The sequence below is a fragment of the Haematobia irritans genome, unplaced genomic scaffold, assembly GCF_050003625.1.
Source record: "Haematobia irritans isolate KBUSLIRL unplaced genomic scaffold, ASM5000362v1 scaffold_6, whole genome shotgun sequence".
NCBI classification, from domain to species: domain Eukaryota; kingdom Metazoa; phylum Arthropoda; class Insecta; order Diptera; family Muscidae; genus Haematobia; species Haematobia irritans.
The window spans coordinates 957680-973958 of record NW_027445819.1 but is presented as its reverse complement, the minus strand read 5'-3'; the positions used below and the strand labels follow the sequence as shown (position 1 = coordinate 973958).

At 36.6% G+C, this 16279-nt stretch overlaps 4 protein-coding genes across 4 annotated transcripts; all 4 read left to right on the top strand.

Annotated features, from left to right (window-relative positions):
- The first annotated feature begins 3500 nt into the window (after window positions 1–3500).
- On the top strand, window positions 3501–3875 carry LOC142242772 (histone H2A). Its single transcript, XM_075314328.1, has one exon. It carries the CDS (start codon window positions 3501–3503, stop codon window positions 3873–3875), a length of 375 nt encoding a protein of 124 aa, XP_075170443.1.
- Window positions 3876–5717: 1842 nt separating this feature from the next.
- On the top strand, window positions 5718–6128 carry LOC142242693 (histone H3). Its single transcript, XM_075314255.1, has one exon. It carries the CDS (start codon window positions 5718–5720, stop codon window positions 6126–6128), a length of 411 nt encoding a protein of 136 aa, XP_075170370.1.
- A 5791-nt stretch (window positions 6129–11919) lies between these two features.
- On the top strand, window positions 11920–12330 carry LOC142242692 (histone H3). Its single transcript, XM_075314254.1, has one exon. The coding sequence runs from the start codon at window positions 11920–11922 to the stop codon at window positions 12328–12330; it is 411 nt and encodes a 136-aa protein (XP_075170369.1).
- Window positions 12331–15904: 3574 nt separating this feature from the next.
- LOC142242773 (histone H2A) lies at window positions 15905–16279 on the top strand. Its single transcript, XM_075314329.1, has one exon. It carries the CDS (start codon window positions 15905–15907, stop codon window positions 16277–16279), a length of 375 nt encoding a protein of 124 aa, XP_075170444.1.

The following is a 16279-nucleotide window of genomic DNA, read 5'->3' as shown; positions in this document are numbered from 1 at the left end:
GCGAGTGTAGAAGGCTGATTGGAGGCGATTTTATATCATGCCTTAGAAAAATAAGGAACTATGCAGATACATATAAGAACCTCACAAATGATGAGGAGAAGACTCGTGCGCTCTACGGGCTATTGCTGACCATGGCCCCAGATGTCACAATATAAATGTATTTTTATAAATGCCAATTCTATAGTTTCTCTCCATAAGAGACACTATTTGCAGATATTCATCAACAGACATAAACCGGATATACTTATGATGGCGGAACACAAACTATCAACGAGACACAGACTGGACATTAAGGGTTATAATTCTTTTTTACAACACAGACTTGACGGGGGCGGTGGGGGAACTGCCATATTCATAAAGGAGGGTATTAGAACTGAACGTGTCTCAATTGACTTAGGTGAAATCGAGGGGGTGGCGATTAGGGTTACCGGCCGAGGCGGGGATATAATTTTCGTTTCCCTTTACAACAGACCGCAGAACACACTCCGAGACGAGGACCTTGATAAGTTAGTACAGATTGCAGGCGCTAGCGAGATGGTTATTGGCGGGGACCTTAATGCGAAGCATCCGGACTGGGGTGGAGATATTATTAATTCTAGTGGAAGGGTACTAAGTGATTGGTTGAACTCCAGTCCAACGTATAATATTTGGCCCACTTTAGAGCCAACTAGAATTAATCATATCTCCAGCTCTTATATTGACATATTTATAACGACAGACGGAATTAGACCCAGGGACAATTCACTTCTTAAGACGGCTGACTATGACTCGGATCACAGGGCTGTGATCTTGGAACTACAGACTGACACTTTTGAGACTGAACCAATTAGGGAATTATATGATTATGGCAGTATTAGAGTTAGACAATTTAATGACATACTGACGAGCCATCTAAGTAGTTTCGAGCTACCAGTAACAAGATCTGCCACACGAGATGAGATTGATAGATCAATCGAGAATATGAGTTCAGCCATCACAGGAGCCATTGCTGGTAGCACTAAGAAATTTCGGCCCACGAGAGGTTCATTGAAAGACCTACCCAATGACATTAAGGAACTCATAAGGAGGAAGAAAAATCTACGCAGGAGAAGACACCGTATACTTGACCGGGATGAAGCGAATATGCTAGGCGCCATTATAAGAAATCTGGGCAACATCATAAAACAAAGGATTGCCAAATTCGAAGAAGACAACTTTATCGAGACATTGGAGAAAATAAAGCCTGGTACAGATATGTTCAGACAGCTGAAAAGATTGGGTGCGGGAAAAAGGAGAGCGGCTATTCCAACCCTTAAGGACCTTAATGGTGACGATATGGTGACTGATAAGGGCAAGGCCGACGCCATAGCAAATATTTTTGCCAGCATCCAACAAAACACGACTACAGGCAACCCTGGGGCCATGGCAATTGCCCCAGATACGGCAATATACTCTCCAACCATAGAATTCAATGGAAATATTTTGGCAGATGGATCGGCTGAATCCCCGGAGCAATTCAGACTTATAGATTCACCAGAGATCGGTGCTAGATTGCGAAGACTTAATAACAAGAAAAGTTCCGGGGACGACGGCATCCCCAATTGCGTTCTAAGGAAAATTGACCAGAGAATTTGGAGATCCTTGGCCATTCTATTTAATCACTGTCTAAATCTCGACTACTTTCCGAATCCATGGAAGAGATCGAAGATTGTCCCAATTCTGAAACCTGGTAAGGACCCCGCGCTACCGTCTAGTTACCGTCCTATTTCTTTGCTGCCGGCTATTTCAAAACTATTTGAGATTTTGATATTGGCAAGACTAGAGGAGCATATTATAGAAAACGGGACACTGAATAGGTCACAATTTGGCTTTCGACGTGCTACTTCAACGACACATGCACTCACCACCTTCATGCATAAAGTTATAAATGGGATAAATGCACGCAGTCCGACGATAGCAGTAAGCCTAGATTTCGAAAAGGCTTTCGATACAGTCTGGCAAGATGGAATAGTAAGAAAGATGAAAGAGAAATATGGCTTCAAGGATCACATATGTGGCTTGATGACGAGTTATCTACATGGCAGGTCTTTCACAGTGTCAGTTGGTGAATCAGTATCCGAACGGAAACAGGTGTTTGCTGGGGTACCCCAAGGATCCGTTCTCGGGCCAGTCCTCTACAATTTATATCTTGCCGATATTCCGCAACCCTCGACAGGTGAACTACTGCTCATATACGCGGATGATATATTAGTGGCCTCCACTCATGCAAGACCGAAAAAAGCTGAAAAGAACTTATCGAAATACCTTGACACCCTCAATATATATTTTGATGAATGGCGATTAAACCTCAATATTGAGAAATGTGAGGCAATAGCACTAAAGGGGAAACGGAAAAACCTTTTCAAGAACGCTCGCAAGTACCAACCTAATGTGAGAATAGGCGGCCAAGTTATACCAAGTACGGATAAACTTAAATACTTAGGAGTGGTCTTCCAGGAAGAGATCTCTTTCACGAGGCACATCGACAACTTGCTTAAGAAGGGTAAGGCGGCTTTCCAAGGCTACAGCAGGTTATTGAAGAAGAGGGGTGGGCTCAGCTCTAGGGTAAAGCTCACCATTTATAAACAAATAGTTAGACCGGTATTGGCATATGCTTTCCCCACATGGTCAATAATTTCCTCACACCAGATGGAGAGACTACGAATTTTTGAGAGGAAAATGTTGAAGTATTCTCTTGACCTTAGACCCCGCATTACAGCTGATGGGCAATTTCGCAACCCGCCCAACAGAGTCGTGTATGAGAGAAGTGCCATGGGCAGAATCGACGCTTTCATGGTTGGCAGTTCAATCGAGCGTCTTAGAGCGTACAACACACACCCTAACGAATTGGTGAGGGAGACTGGACTTAGTAGACGACTTTTTGACCAACTTAGGACGACTGGGAAACTGTTTCCCCCGACGGCATTACCACACATGGCGGACAGTGGGATGCTCTACGACGACGATGGCAGACTTATGTACTACCACAGGAGATATGGCAGAATGGAATTTTCTGACCCTGTATACGATATCACTCAATAATATGACTCAGATATTAGGCCTGTAAATATGTACATATCACACTGAATTATTTTATTTCATTTTATTTTATTTTACTTTAATTTTATTCATGTAAATACCTTAATTTCTAGTTCTAAGTAGTTTTAAGTAGCATAAAAAGAAAAAAAAAATTGGTAACCCGTTTTTTATTCCCTTTTTCGGGTTAGAGAACATTATTGGATTGCTCCCAATTGACTATTTTATAGAATGGGCTGGACTACCAGTTAGCATTTAATAGATAACATATATATTCTTAGATAAGATATAATATCGCTAAGAAAATGTAATTTATGTAATTATTCAAATAATAATTATAATGATATTTGAAAGAAATGGGAAATAAAACAGTTAAACAGTTAAACAGTTAAACGCTATCATTAGTGTTTTGTGAAGTGAAGTGAAAAAGAAAAAACAATTGAAACATGTCTGGACGCGGTAAAGGTGGCAAAGTTAAGGGAAAGGCAAAGTCTCGTTCCAATCGTGCTGGGCTTCAATTCCCCGTCGGTCGTATTCATCGTCTTTTGCGCAAAGGCAACTATGCTGAGCGTGTTGGTGCTGGAGCTCCAGTTTACTTGGCTGCTGTGATGGAATACTTGGCCGCTGAAGTTCTTGAATTGGCTGGTAACGCTGCTCGTGACAACAAAAAGACAAGAATTATCCCTCGTCACTTGCAATTGGCTATCCGTAATGACGAAGAATTGAACAAATTGTTGTCCGGTGTCACCATTGCTCAAGGTGGTGTATTGCCAAACATCCAAGCTGTTCTCTTGCCCAAGAAGACCGAAAAGAAGGCTTAAATTATCTACAAGAAAATGTAAATACAGACCATCGTATCTCTATCAAACAACAATCCGTCCTTTTCAGGACGACAAAACATTTTTAAAAAGAGAAAAAATATTTTCAAACAATATAATTTCATACATACTTTCTTTCTGTAACAATAAAATTTACTATAAAAAAATTTATATGAAGATATTCATCTGTCATGGCATCGAAAAATTTCGCCACTTCATATTTTCATTTTGTTCCTATCTAATGCCATTTATTCCTAAAGGTGAGTACTATGTTCGAGTTTTTCACCAAAACACTAAATTAAAAGTGCAAAAATATATATGAAGACGATAACATTTTTATCAAGTCTCTTCAAATTATGGATGGAAAGGATCCAATGTATTGATTGCGAACCATTTAATATTTCAAAATTAATTGATTAAAAAAAGTAACCGTGAAAATAAGCTGGTTTTCAGCTTGAAAACTGAACATAGTACTCAGCTTAATATCGAAAAACAACAAATTCCCACCAATTTCATTAAGAGAGCATTCGTTTTCTGAGCCGAAGTGTTTTAATTTTCATCTGTATCAACCCTGATTATTTACTACATATGTATCTTTTGTATGCTTTGGCAAAGCCGAAGTCTAGTAGGATCGTAAGTGTTCGTAACTTCTAGCGGGAAGTTGCAAATAGTTGATGACAGAGAAAGCTGTTTGTATCAATACATACATAACTGATTTCTGCAAAAAGAGAGTAAGAACGTCACGCAAAAGAACAAATGACACTAGGATCGAGTACAGTGCAACATAGAATCATTTTCTTTGATTTCTGCAAAAAGAGAGTAAGAGAATCATAGAATCATTTTCTTTGGGGAATGGGACGAGAAATGACATATAGAGAATTGCATATATGTTTCGTATGTATTACATTCGTAGTGTTTTTCTTTTGTAGCGTATGTCATGTTTTTCAGAAAAATAGCATAGTAGTCGCCTTTGGTAAGTCCATACATAATTGTTTCATTGGGTTAGTAACAATGTTTTGCCGACGGCAAACCAAATGTTTGTAATTTTATTTAAACCAAGTAAATTTAAAATTTTATTATTAAAATAATTAAATAAATTTGTAACAAGATGATCTCTTTTGTAAATATATTTTGTGGTCCTGAAAAGGACCGATTGTTTTTGTATTAAAGTATTTAAATATTCTCCAAATAGCGTCAAGAAAATGTTTAACCGCCGAAACCGTACAAAGTGCGGCCTTGTCTCTTCAAAGCGTAGACGACATCCATAGCGGTGACGGTTTTACGCTTAGCATGTTCGGTGTAGGTGACAGCATCACGAATAACGTTTTCCAAAAACACCTTGAGGACACCACGGGTTTCTTCGTATATCAATCCAGAGATACGTTTTACACCGCCACGACGAGCCAAACGTCTGATTGCAGGCTTGGTAATACCTTGGATGTTATCACGCAACACTTTACGATGACGTTTAGCGCCACCTTTTCCCAAGCCTTTGCCACCTTTACCACGACCAGTCATTTTTCACTTTTAAATTTCACTTCACGAATGATGCACAAGAACTAATACTGTTCCAGCCTCATTTCGCTTCTATTTATACAAAAATGCCCTGAAATGCTTACTAATATTAATGACACGATCTACCCTCGGGTTCGTTCGTGTATACTTCGTGTTTATACAGGCAGCTGTAAGATACAATATTTCAATCTTTCCCTACACACACCCTTAACTAACAGTTTGCGCGCTCAATTTTTCTATAAATATGCGCGTTCATGCTCGGCACACAAGTAATAACGTTTTGACAGTGTTTGTGTTCATATCTTGTGAAGTGAAGAATTAAAGTGAAAAATGGCTCGTACCAAGCAAACTGCCCGTAAATCTACCGGTGGCAAAGCCCCTCGTAAGCAATTGGCTACTAAAGCTGCTCGTAAGAGTGCCCCAGCCACCGGCGGTGTCAAGAAGCCCCATCGTTTCCGCCCTGGTACCGTTGCTTTGCGTGAAATCCGTCGTTACCAAAAGAGCACAGAATTGTTGATCCGCAAATTGCCTTTCCAACGTTTGGTTCGTGAAATTGCCCAAGATTTCAAAACTGACTTGCGTTTCCAGAGTTCTGCTGTCATGGCCTTGCAAGAAGCTAGCGAAGCCTACTTGGTTGGTCTATTCGAAGATACCAACTTGTGCGCTATCCATGCTAAGCGTGTCACCATCATGCCCAAGGATATCCAATTGGCCAGACGTATTCGTGGAGAACGTGCTTAAATTTTTGACATATTAAAAGCCAACTTTTTTTACAAAAACAATCGGTCCTTTTCAGGACCACAATATTTTTATAAAAAGAGAAAATTTTTTTTCAATACTTTACAGTTGACAAGAATTTATTCTTTATTATTTGATATCAATAAACTATATTGCATTTGTGTTTTTTTTTTTTTTTGTATTAGGTTGGATATGAAGGGAATGTTGTTATATGATGTAGATTTTGCTTTCCAATGGTTTTACATTTTTTCGTACTCATTCACAATTTCCATTTTTTCGTACTCATTCACAATTTATTTTCTATTAATTTATTTTTTCAAAAGAAGAAAAGATATAAGTAGGAGGATTTGTTTCTTATTTTCATCTAATGCTACATTCAATGCGGCAAACATTTTATGAAATATTTTCTAACCCTATATGGCAAACTTTTCGTAACAAATCGGAGATTATTTTTGAATTTTCTAGGGTGTTTATTGTTTATATATTTCCTAAAGTCGTTAGACTTAAATTTATTCCCTCTGCTGTTATAATTCTTTTAGTTTTTTTTTTGCGAAATTTTATATCAAAAATAGCCAATTACTTTACTTCTTTGGCTAGAGGTGGTATATCAGCTATGGCAAATTTTTATTCATAGTATTTCGATTTAAAATTTTGTTAAAATGGTATTATAATCCGACATGTATTTTTTCTACGATGTTTTAATATTTTTCATATATACATTTCATTTCTTTTGCAAATATTTTAATTTTATGGTTTCAACTATATTCAACATTGTTAACATCGCTGTACATGATATACCACACCTTCACGATTATTTTAACTTTTCGTTACAATTTGACACTTTTTATTAATAATGTTATATTTTAGTATAAATGTGTGATTTCTATTATATTTTTGAATGAAAATTTCCTAAAACATTTTTAGTTTTGAGCTTTGAAATTAATTTGCAGAAAAACTTTTATTCATGGAAAATATCCCAATATGATGAATTCCACTGTCATAGACGACATAATATAATTGAATATTTTACCATGAAAACTATGCAAATTGTATAATTTTTTCGTATTTCTTTAAAGAAAACATATCAAGATTCCCTATAATTTTTTTATTTTATACAATTTTCAATAAAAATAGTAAAATTTATATAATTTAGTTGGAAATTTATGATGACACTTTTATAAACTTACAACTCAAAAGATTATAATACTCTAGCCCTTCAATATTATTAATTGAAATTCTTTTTGTCATTTAGGTGGATATCTCTACTAGAGAAATGTGATAAATTCCAATTAAATATATTTACTATGTCATCATAAATTTAATTATTCTATCAAAACTTTTGTGAAAAAATTTATTCTCTTCCACACAAGAATTCACAAAATTTCGTAGCTGACTACTATGTACTTCTCATAATTCCGATGTACCCAAGAATAGCTAGTTCGAACGGTAAAAATCATATATAATAAACGTACACGCGTGTTAGTGTATATTAGTGCTTGAAGTGAATCAAAGTGAAAAACAAAAACATGTCTGACGCCGCCGTAGTTGAAGCCACCGCATCTCCAGTTGCCGCTGTTGAGAAAAAGGCACCTAAAAAAGCTGCTGCCAAGGCAAAGAAGCCCTCTGCTGCCCCATCTCATCCACCAACCCAACAAATGGTCGATGCTGCCATCAAAACATTGAAAGAACGTGGTGGTTCATCATTGCCTGCCATCAAGAAATATTTGGCCAGCACCTACAAAGTTGATGCCCAAAAATTGGCTCCCTTCATCAAGAAGTATTTGAAAGGCGCTGTTGCCAGTGGAAAATTGATCCAAACTAAAGGTAAGGGTGCATCTGGTTCATTTAAAATGTCTAAAGCAATGAGCGCCGAAAAGAAGAAGGCCCCAGCTGGTGATAAGAAAAAGAAGGCTGCCGCACCCAAAAAGGCCAGTGGAGAAAAGAAGGCTGCTGCAAAGAAACCTTCTGCCGCTAAGAAGACAGCAGAAAAGAAGAAGACCGAAAAGGCTAAGGCTAAAACTGCCAAAAAGACCGGTACAGTTAAAGCTAAACCAGCAAAAACCGCCGCCAAGGCCAAGGCCTCCGCCACAAAACCAAAAGCACCCAAGGCAAAAACAGTAGCAGCAGCCAAACCCAAAAAGGCTGCCAAGAAACCAGCTGCTAAAAAAGCCGCCGCCAAGAAGTAAATTTTCTATTTCATGGCAGAATGATTATTTTCGATATTCGAAAGCAGTTTATCTAACAGCCCTTTTCAGGGCTACAAAATATCTTTGAAAAAGAGAACAAATTTTATGCAAACAATTTTGTTTTGTTACCTAATTTTTATTTAAATAAATATACATTGTACTTAATCTATTTTTCACGGTAAAATTGAAATTTATAATCACATGTTTTATGGGAATTTTTCCAAAACTGGATTAGCCAATTGGGATGTGGTAATAAACCACAGCAATTAGAATTCTAGAAAAAAAGGTTTCATGTACCTACGCATAGAGTCATCATCAAAACTCACACACACACACACATCCTTTAACTCTACGCCATTTACAGTAATGCATACGATCAATGTAATAAAGTCTTTTACTCTGAGAAAAATATTATAGCGACGTTATTATAATGAAGAAAAATAAAAAGAAGAAATATTGAAGAAACAGTAATGAAATGCCAAATTAGAATTTTAATAGAAGTTAGACATAGTAATGAAATGCCATAATAGAATTTTAATAAAATGAAGATTACAACATTGAATTTTTCTTAGTTGAAAAATCAATTATTTCTTATTATTCGATGGAAGATGTATTTTTTTTTTTTATTGAAATAAAATAAAGATATTTTGTTTTTAGTTGATCAACAAAGAAAATCTCTTTTTTAATGATTTTTGTGGCCCTGAAAAGGGCCTTTGATGGTGGAGGAAATAAATTTTCGACGAAATATAAAGCCATTTACTTGGAGCTGGTGTACTTAGTAACGGCTTTGGTACCTTCACTGACAGCGTGCTTAGCCAATTCACCGGGCAATAATAGACGAACGGCAGTTTGGATTTCCCGACTGGTGATGGTGGAACGCTTGTTGTAGTGAGCCAAACGAGAGGCTTCGGCGGCAATACGTTCGAAGATATCATTAACGAAACTGTTCATGATGCTCATTGCCTTTGAAGAGATACCAGTATCGGGATGTACTTGCTTCAACACTTTGTAAATGTAGATGGCATAACTCTCCTTACGCTTGGTGCGTCTCTTGGTCTTGTCACCCTTTGTGATGTTCTTTTGGGCTTTGCCGGCCTTCTTTGCTGCTTTACCACTGGCTTTTGGAGGCATTTTCACTATTTTTTTTTTCACACAAACACTGTTTACACTGTTCAAAAGAGAATTTTGTGTGTGCGCAGCGATGAGCACACATTTGTACCATTTCGTGGACAAGATATTCAGGTAGCGGAAAACGAGCCTCTTCGTGCAGCAAAACAACCCTCAAATGTATTAAATAGCTCGAACGAAAAGTATATAAAGAACTGACAACTAGTTAAACGCTATCATTAGTGTTTTGTGAAGTGAAGTGAAAAAGAAAAAACAATTGAAACATGTCTGGACGCGGTAAAGGTGGCAAAGTTAAGGGAAAGGCAAAGTCTCGTTCCAATCGTGCTGGGCTTCAATTCCCCGTCGGTCGTATTCATCGTCTTTTGCGCAAAGGCAACTATGCTGAGCGTGTTGGTGCTGGAGCTCCAGTTTACTTGGCTGCTGTGATGGAATACTTGGCCGCTGAAGTTCTTGAATTGGCTGGTAACGCTGCTCGTGACAACAAAAAGACAAGAATTATCCCTCGTCACTTGCAATTGGCTATCCGTAATGACGAAGAATTGAACAAATTGTTGTCCGGTGTCACCATTGCTCAAGGTGGTGTATTGCCAAACATCCAAGCTGTTCTCTTGCCCAAGAAGACCGAAAAGAAGGCTTAAATTATCTACAAGAAAATGTAAATACAGACCATCGTATCTCTATCAAACAACAATCCGTCCTTTTCAGGACGACAAAACATTTTTAAAAAGAGAAAAAATATTTTCAAACAATATAATTTCATACATACTTTCTTTCTGTAACAATAAAATTTACTATAAAAAAATTTATATGAAGATATTCATCTGTCATGGCATCGAAAAATTTCGCCACTTCATATTTTCATTTTGTTCCTATCTAATGCCATTTATTCCTAAAGGTGAGTACTATGTTCGAGTTTTTCACCAAAACACTAAATTAAAAGTGCAAAAATATATATGAAGACGATAACATTTTTATCAAGTCTCTTCAAATTATGGATGGAAAGGATCCAATGTATTGATTGCGAACCATTTAATATTTCAAAATTAATTGATTAAAAAAAGTAACCGTGAAAATAAGCTGGTTTTCAGCTTGAAAACTGAACATAGTACTCAGCTTAATATCGAAAAACAACAAATTCCCACCAATTTCATTAAGAGAGCATTCGTTTTCTGAGCCGAAGTGTTTTAATTTTCATCTGTATCAACCCTGATTATTTACTACATATGTATCTTTTGTATGCTTTGGCAAAGCCGAAGTCTAGTAGGATCGTAAGTGTTCGTAACTTCTAGCGGGAAGTTGCAAATAGTTGATGACAGAGAAAGCTGTTTGTATCAATACATACATAACTGATTTCTGCAAAAAGAGAGTAAGAACGTCACGCAAAAGAACAAATGACACTAGGATCGAGTACAGTGCAACATAGAATCATTTTCTTTGATTTCTGCAAAAAGAGAGTAAGAGAATCATAGAATCATTTTCTTTGGGGAATGGGACGAGAAATGACATATAGAGAATTGCATATATGTTTCGTATGTATTACATTCGTAGTGTTTTTCTTTTGTAGCGTATGTCATGTTTTTCAGAAAAATAGCATAGTAGTCGCCTTTGGTAAGTCCATACATAATTGTTTCATTGGGTTAGTAACAATGTTTTGCCGACGGCAAACCAAATGTTTGTAATTTTATTTAAACCAAGTAAATTTAAAATTTTATTATTAAAATAATTAAATAAATTTGTAACAAGATGATCTCTTTTGTAAATATATTTTGTGGTCCTGAAAAGGACCGATTGTTTTTGTATTAAAGTATTTAAATATTCTCCAAATAGCGTCAAGAAAATGTTTAACCGCCGAAACCGTACAAAGTGCGGCCTTGTCTCTTCAAAGCGTAGACGACATCCATAGCGGTGACGGTTTTACGCTTAGCATGTTCGGTGTAGGTGACAGCATCACGAATAACGTTTTCCAAAAACACCTTGAGGACACCACGGGTTTCTTCGTATATCAATCCAGAGATACGTTTTACACCGCCACGACGAGCCAAACGTCTGATTGCAGGCTTGGTAATACCTTGGATGTTATCACGCAACACTTTACGATGACGTTTAGCGCCACCTTTTCCCAAGCCTTTGCCACCTTTACCACGACCAGTCATTTTTCACTTTTAAATTTCACTTCACGAATGATGCACAAGAACTAATACTGTTCCAGCCTCATTTCGCTTCTATTTATACAAAAATGCCCTGAAATGCTTACTAATATTAATGACACGATCTACCCTCGGGTTCGTTCGTGTATACTTCGTGTTTATACAGGCAGCTGTAAGATACAATATTTCAATCTTTCCCTACACACACCCTTAACTAACAGTTTGCGCGCTCAATTTTTCTATAAATATGCGCGTTCATGCTCGGCACACAAGTAATAACGTTTTGACAGTGTTTGTGTTCATATCTTGTGAAGTGAAGAATTAAAGTGAAAAATGGCTCGTACCAAGCAAACTGCCCGTAAATCTACCGGTGGCAAAGCCCCTCGTAAGCAATTGGCTACTAAAGCTGCTCGTAAGAGTGCCCCAGCCACCGGCGGTGTCAAGAAGCCCCATCGTTTCCGCCCTGGTACCGTTGCTTTGCGTGAAATCCGTCGTTACCAAAAGAGCACAGAATTGTTGATCCGCAAATTGCCTTTCCAACGTTTGGTTCGTGAAATTGCCCAAGATTTCAAAACTGACTTGCGTTTCCAGAGTTCTGCTGTCATGGCCTTGCAAGAAGCTAGCGAAGCCTACTTGGTTGGTCTATTCGAAGATACCAACTTGTGCGCTATCCATGCTAAGCGTGTCACCATCATGCCCAAGGATATCCAATTGGCCAGACGTATTCGTGGAGAACGTGCTTAAATTTTTGACATATTAAAAGCCAACTTTTTTTACAAAAACAATCGGTCCTTTTCAGGACCACAATATTTTTATAAAAAGAGAAAATTTTTTTTCAATACTTTACAGTTGACAAGAATTTATTCTTTATTATTTGATATCAATAAACTATATTGCATTTGTGTTTTTTTTTTTTTTTGTATTAGGTTGGATATGAAGGGAATGTTGTTATATGATGTAGATTTTGCTTTCCAATGGTTTTACATTTTTTCGTACTCATTCACAATTTCCATTTTTTCGTACTCATTCACAATTTATTTTCTATTAATTTATTTTTTCAAAAGAAGAAAAGATATAAGTAGGAGGATTTGTTTCTTATTTTCATCTAATGCTACATTCAATGCGGCAAACATTTTATGAAATATTTTCTAACCCTATATGGCAAACTTTTCGTAACAAATCGGAGATTATTTTTGAATTTTCTAGGGTGTTTATTGTTTATATATTTCCTAAAGTCGTTAGACTTAAATTTATTCCCTCTGCTGTTATAATTCTTTTAGTTTTTTTTTTGCGAAATTTTATATCAAAAATAGCCAATTACTTTACTTCTTTGGCTAGAGGTGGTATATCAGCTATGGCAAATTTTTATTCATAGTATTTCGATTTAAAATTTTGTTAAAATGGTATTATAATCCGACATGTATTTTTTCTACGATGTTTTAATATTTTTCATATATACATTTCATTTCTTTTGCAAATATTTTAATTTTATGGTTTCAACTATATTCAACATTGTTAACATCGCTGTACATGATATACCACACCTTCACGATTATTTTAACTTTTCGTTACAATTTGACACTTTTTATTAATAATGTTATATTTTAGTATAAATGTGTGATTTCTATTATATTTTTGAATGAAAATTTCCTAAAACATTTTTAGTTTTGAGCTTTGAAATTAATTTGCAGAAAAACTTTTATTCATGGAAAATATCCCAATATGATGAATTCCACTGTCATAGACGACATAATATAATTGAATATTTTACCATGAAAACTATGCAAATTGTATAATTTTTTCGTATTTCTTTAAAGAAAACATATCAAGATTCCCTATAATTTTTTTATTTTATACAATTTTCAATAAAAATAGTAAAATTTATATAATTTAGTTGGAAATTTATGATGACACTTTTATAAACTTACAACTCAAAAGATTATAATACTCTAGCCCTTCAATATTATTAATTGAAATTCTTTTTGTCATTTAGGTGGATATCTCTACTAGAGAAATGTGATAAATTCCAATTAAATATATTTACTATGTCATCATAAATTTAATTATTCTATCAAAACTTTTGTGAAAAAATTTATTCTCTTCCACACAAGAATTCACAAAATTTCGTAGCTGACTACTATGTACTTCTCATAATTCCGATGTACCCAAGAATAGCTAGTTCGAACGGTAAAAATCATATATAATAAACGTACACGCGTGTTAGTGTATATTAGTGCTTGAAGTGAATCAAAGTGAAAAACAAAAACATGTCTGACGCCGCCGTAGTTGAAGCCACCGCATCTCCAGTTGCCGCTGTTGAGAAAAAGGCACCTAAAAAAGCTGCTGCCAAGGCAAAGAAGCCCTCTGCTGCCCCATCTCATCCACCAACCCAACAAATGGTCGATGCTGCCATCAAAACATTGAAAGAACGTGGTGGTTCATCATTGCCTGCCATCAAGAAATATTTGGCCAGCACCTACAAAGTTGATGCCCAAAAATTGGCTCCCTTCATCAAGAAGTATTTGAAAGGCGCTGTTGCCAGTGGAAAATTGATCCAAACTAAAGGTAAGGGTGCATCTGGTTCATTTAAAATGTCTAAAGCAATGAGCGCCGAAAAGAAGAAGGCCCCAGCTGGTGATAAGAAAAAGAAGGCTGCCGCACCCAAAAAGGCCAGTGGAGAAAAGAAGGCTGCTGCAAAGAAACCTTCTGCCGCTAAGAAGACAGCAGAAAAGAAGAAGACCGAAAAGGCTAAGGCTAAAACTGCCAAAAAGACCGGTACAGTTAAAGCTAAACCAGCAAAAACCGCCGCCAAGGCCAAGGCCTCCGCCACAAAACCAAAAGCACCCAAGGCAAAAACAGTAGCAGCAGCCAAACCCAAAAAGGCTGCCAAGAAACCAGCTGCTAAAAAAGCCGCCGCCAAGAAGTAAATTTTCTATTTCATGGCAGAATGATTATTTTCGATATTCGAAAGCAGTTTATCTAACAGCCCTTTTCAGGGCTACAAAATATCTTTGAAAAAGAGAACAAATTTTATGCAAACAATTTTGTTTTGTTACCTAATTTTTATTTAAATAAATATACATTGTACTTAATCTATTTTTCACGGTAAAATTGAAATTTATAATCACATGTTTTATGGGAATTTTTCCAAAACTGGATTAGCCAATTGGGATGTGGTAATAAACCACAGCAATTAGAATTCTAGAAAAAAAGGTTTCATGTACCTACGCATAGAGTCATCATCAAAACTCACACACACACACACATCCTTTAACTCTACGCCATTTACAGTAATGCATACGATCAATGTAATAAAGTCTTTTACTCTGAGAAAAATATTATAGCGACGTTATTATAATGAAGAAAAATAAAAAGAAGAAATATTGAAGAAACAGTAATGAAATGCCAAATTAGAATTTTAATAGAAGTTAGACATAGTAATGAAATGCCATAATAGAATTTTAATAAAATGAAGATTACAACATTGAATTTTTCTTAGTTGAAAAATCAATTATTTCTTATTATTCGATGGAAGATGTATTTTTTTTTTTTATTGAAATAAAATAAAGATATTTTGTTTTTAGTTGATCAACAAAGAAAATCTCTTTTTTAATGATTTTTGTGGCCCTGAAAAGGGCCTTTGATGGTGGAGGAAATAAATTTTCGACGAAATATAAAGCCATTTACTTGGAGCTGGTGTACTTAGTAACGGCTTTGGTACCTTCACTGACAGCGTGCTTAGCCAATTCACCGGGCAATAATAGACGAACGGCAGTTTGGATTTCCCGACTGGTGATGGTGGAACGCTTGTTGTAGTGAGCCAAACGAGAGGCTTCGGCGGCAATACGTTCGAAGATATCATTAACGAAACTGTTCATGATGCTCATTGCCTTTGAAGAGATACCAGTATCGGGATGTACTTGCTTCAACACTTTGTAAATGTAGATGGCATAACTCTCCTTACGCTTGGTGCGTCTCTTGGTCTTGTCACCCTTTGTGATGTTCTTTTGGGCTTTGCCGGCCTTCTTTGCTGCTTTACCACTGGCTTTTGGAGGCATTTTCACTATTTTTTTTTTCACACAAACACTGTTTACACTGTTCAAAAGAGAATTTTGTGTGTGCGCAGCGATGAGCACACATTTGTACCATTTCGTGGACAAGATATTCAGGTAGCGGAAAACGAGCCTCTTCGTGCAGCAAAACAACCCTCAAATGTATTAAATAGCTCGAACGAAAAGTATATAAAGAACTGACAACTAGTTAAACGCTATCATTAGTGTTTTGTGAAGTGAAGTGAAAAAGAAAAAACAATTGAAACATGTCTGGACGCGGTAAAGGTGGCAAAGTTAAGGGAAAGGCAAAGTCTCGTTCCAATCGTGCTGGGCTTCAATTCCCCGTCGGTCGTATTCATCGTCTTTTGCGCAAAGGCAACTATGCTGAGCGTGTTGGTGCTGGAGCTCCAGTTTACTTGGCTGCTGTGATGGAATACTTGGCCGCTGAAGTTCTTGAATTGGCTGGTAACGCTGCTCGTGACAACAAAAAGACAAGAATTATCCCTCGTCACTTGCAATTGGCTATCCGTAATGACGAAGAATTGAACAAATTGTTGTCCGGTGTCACCATTGCTCAAGGTGGTGTATTGCCAAACATCCAAGCTGTTCTCTTGCCCAAGAAGACCGAAAAGAAGGCTTAA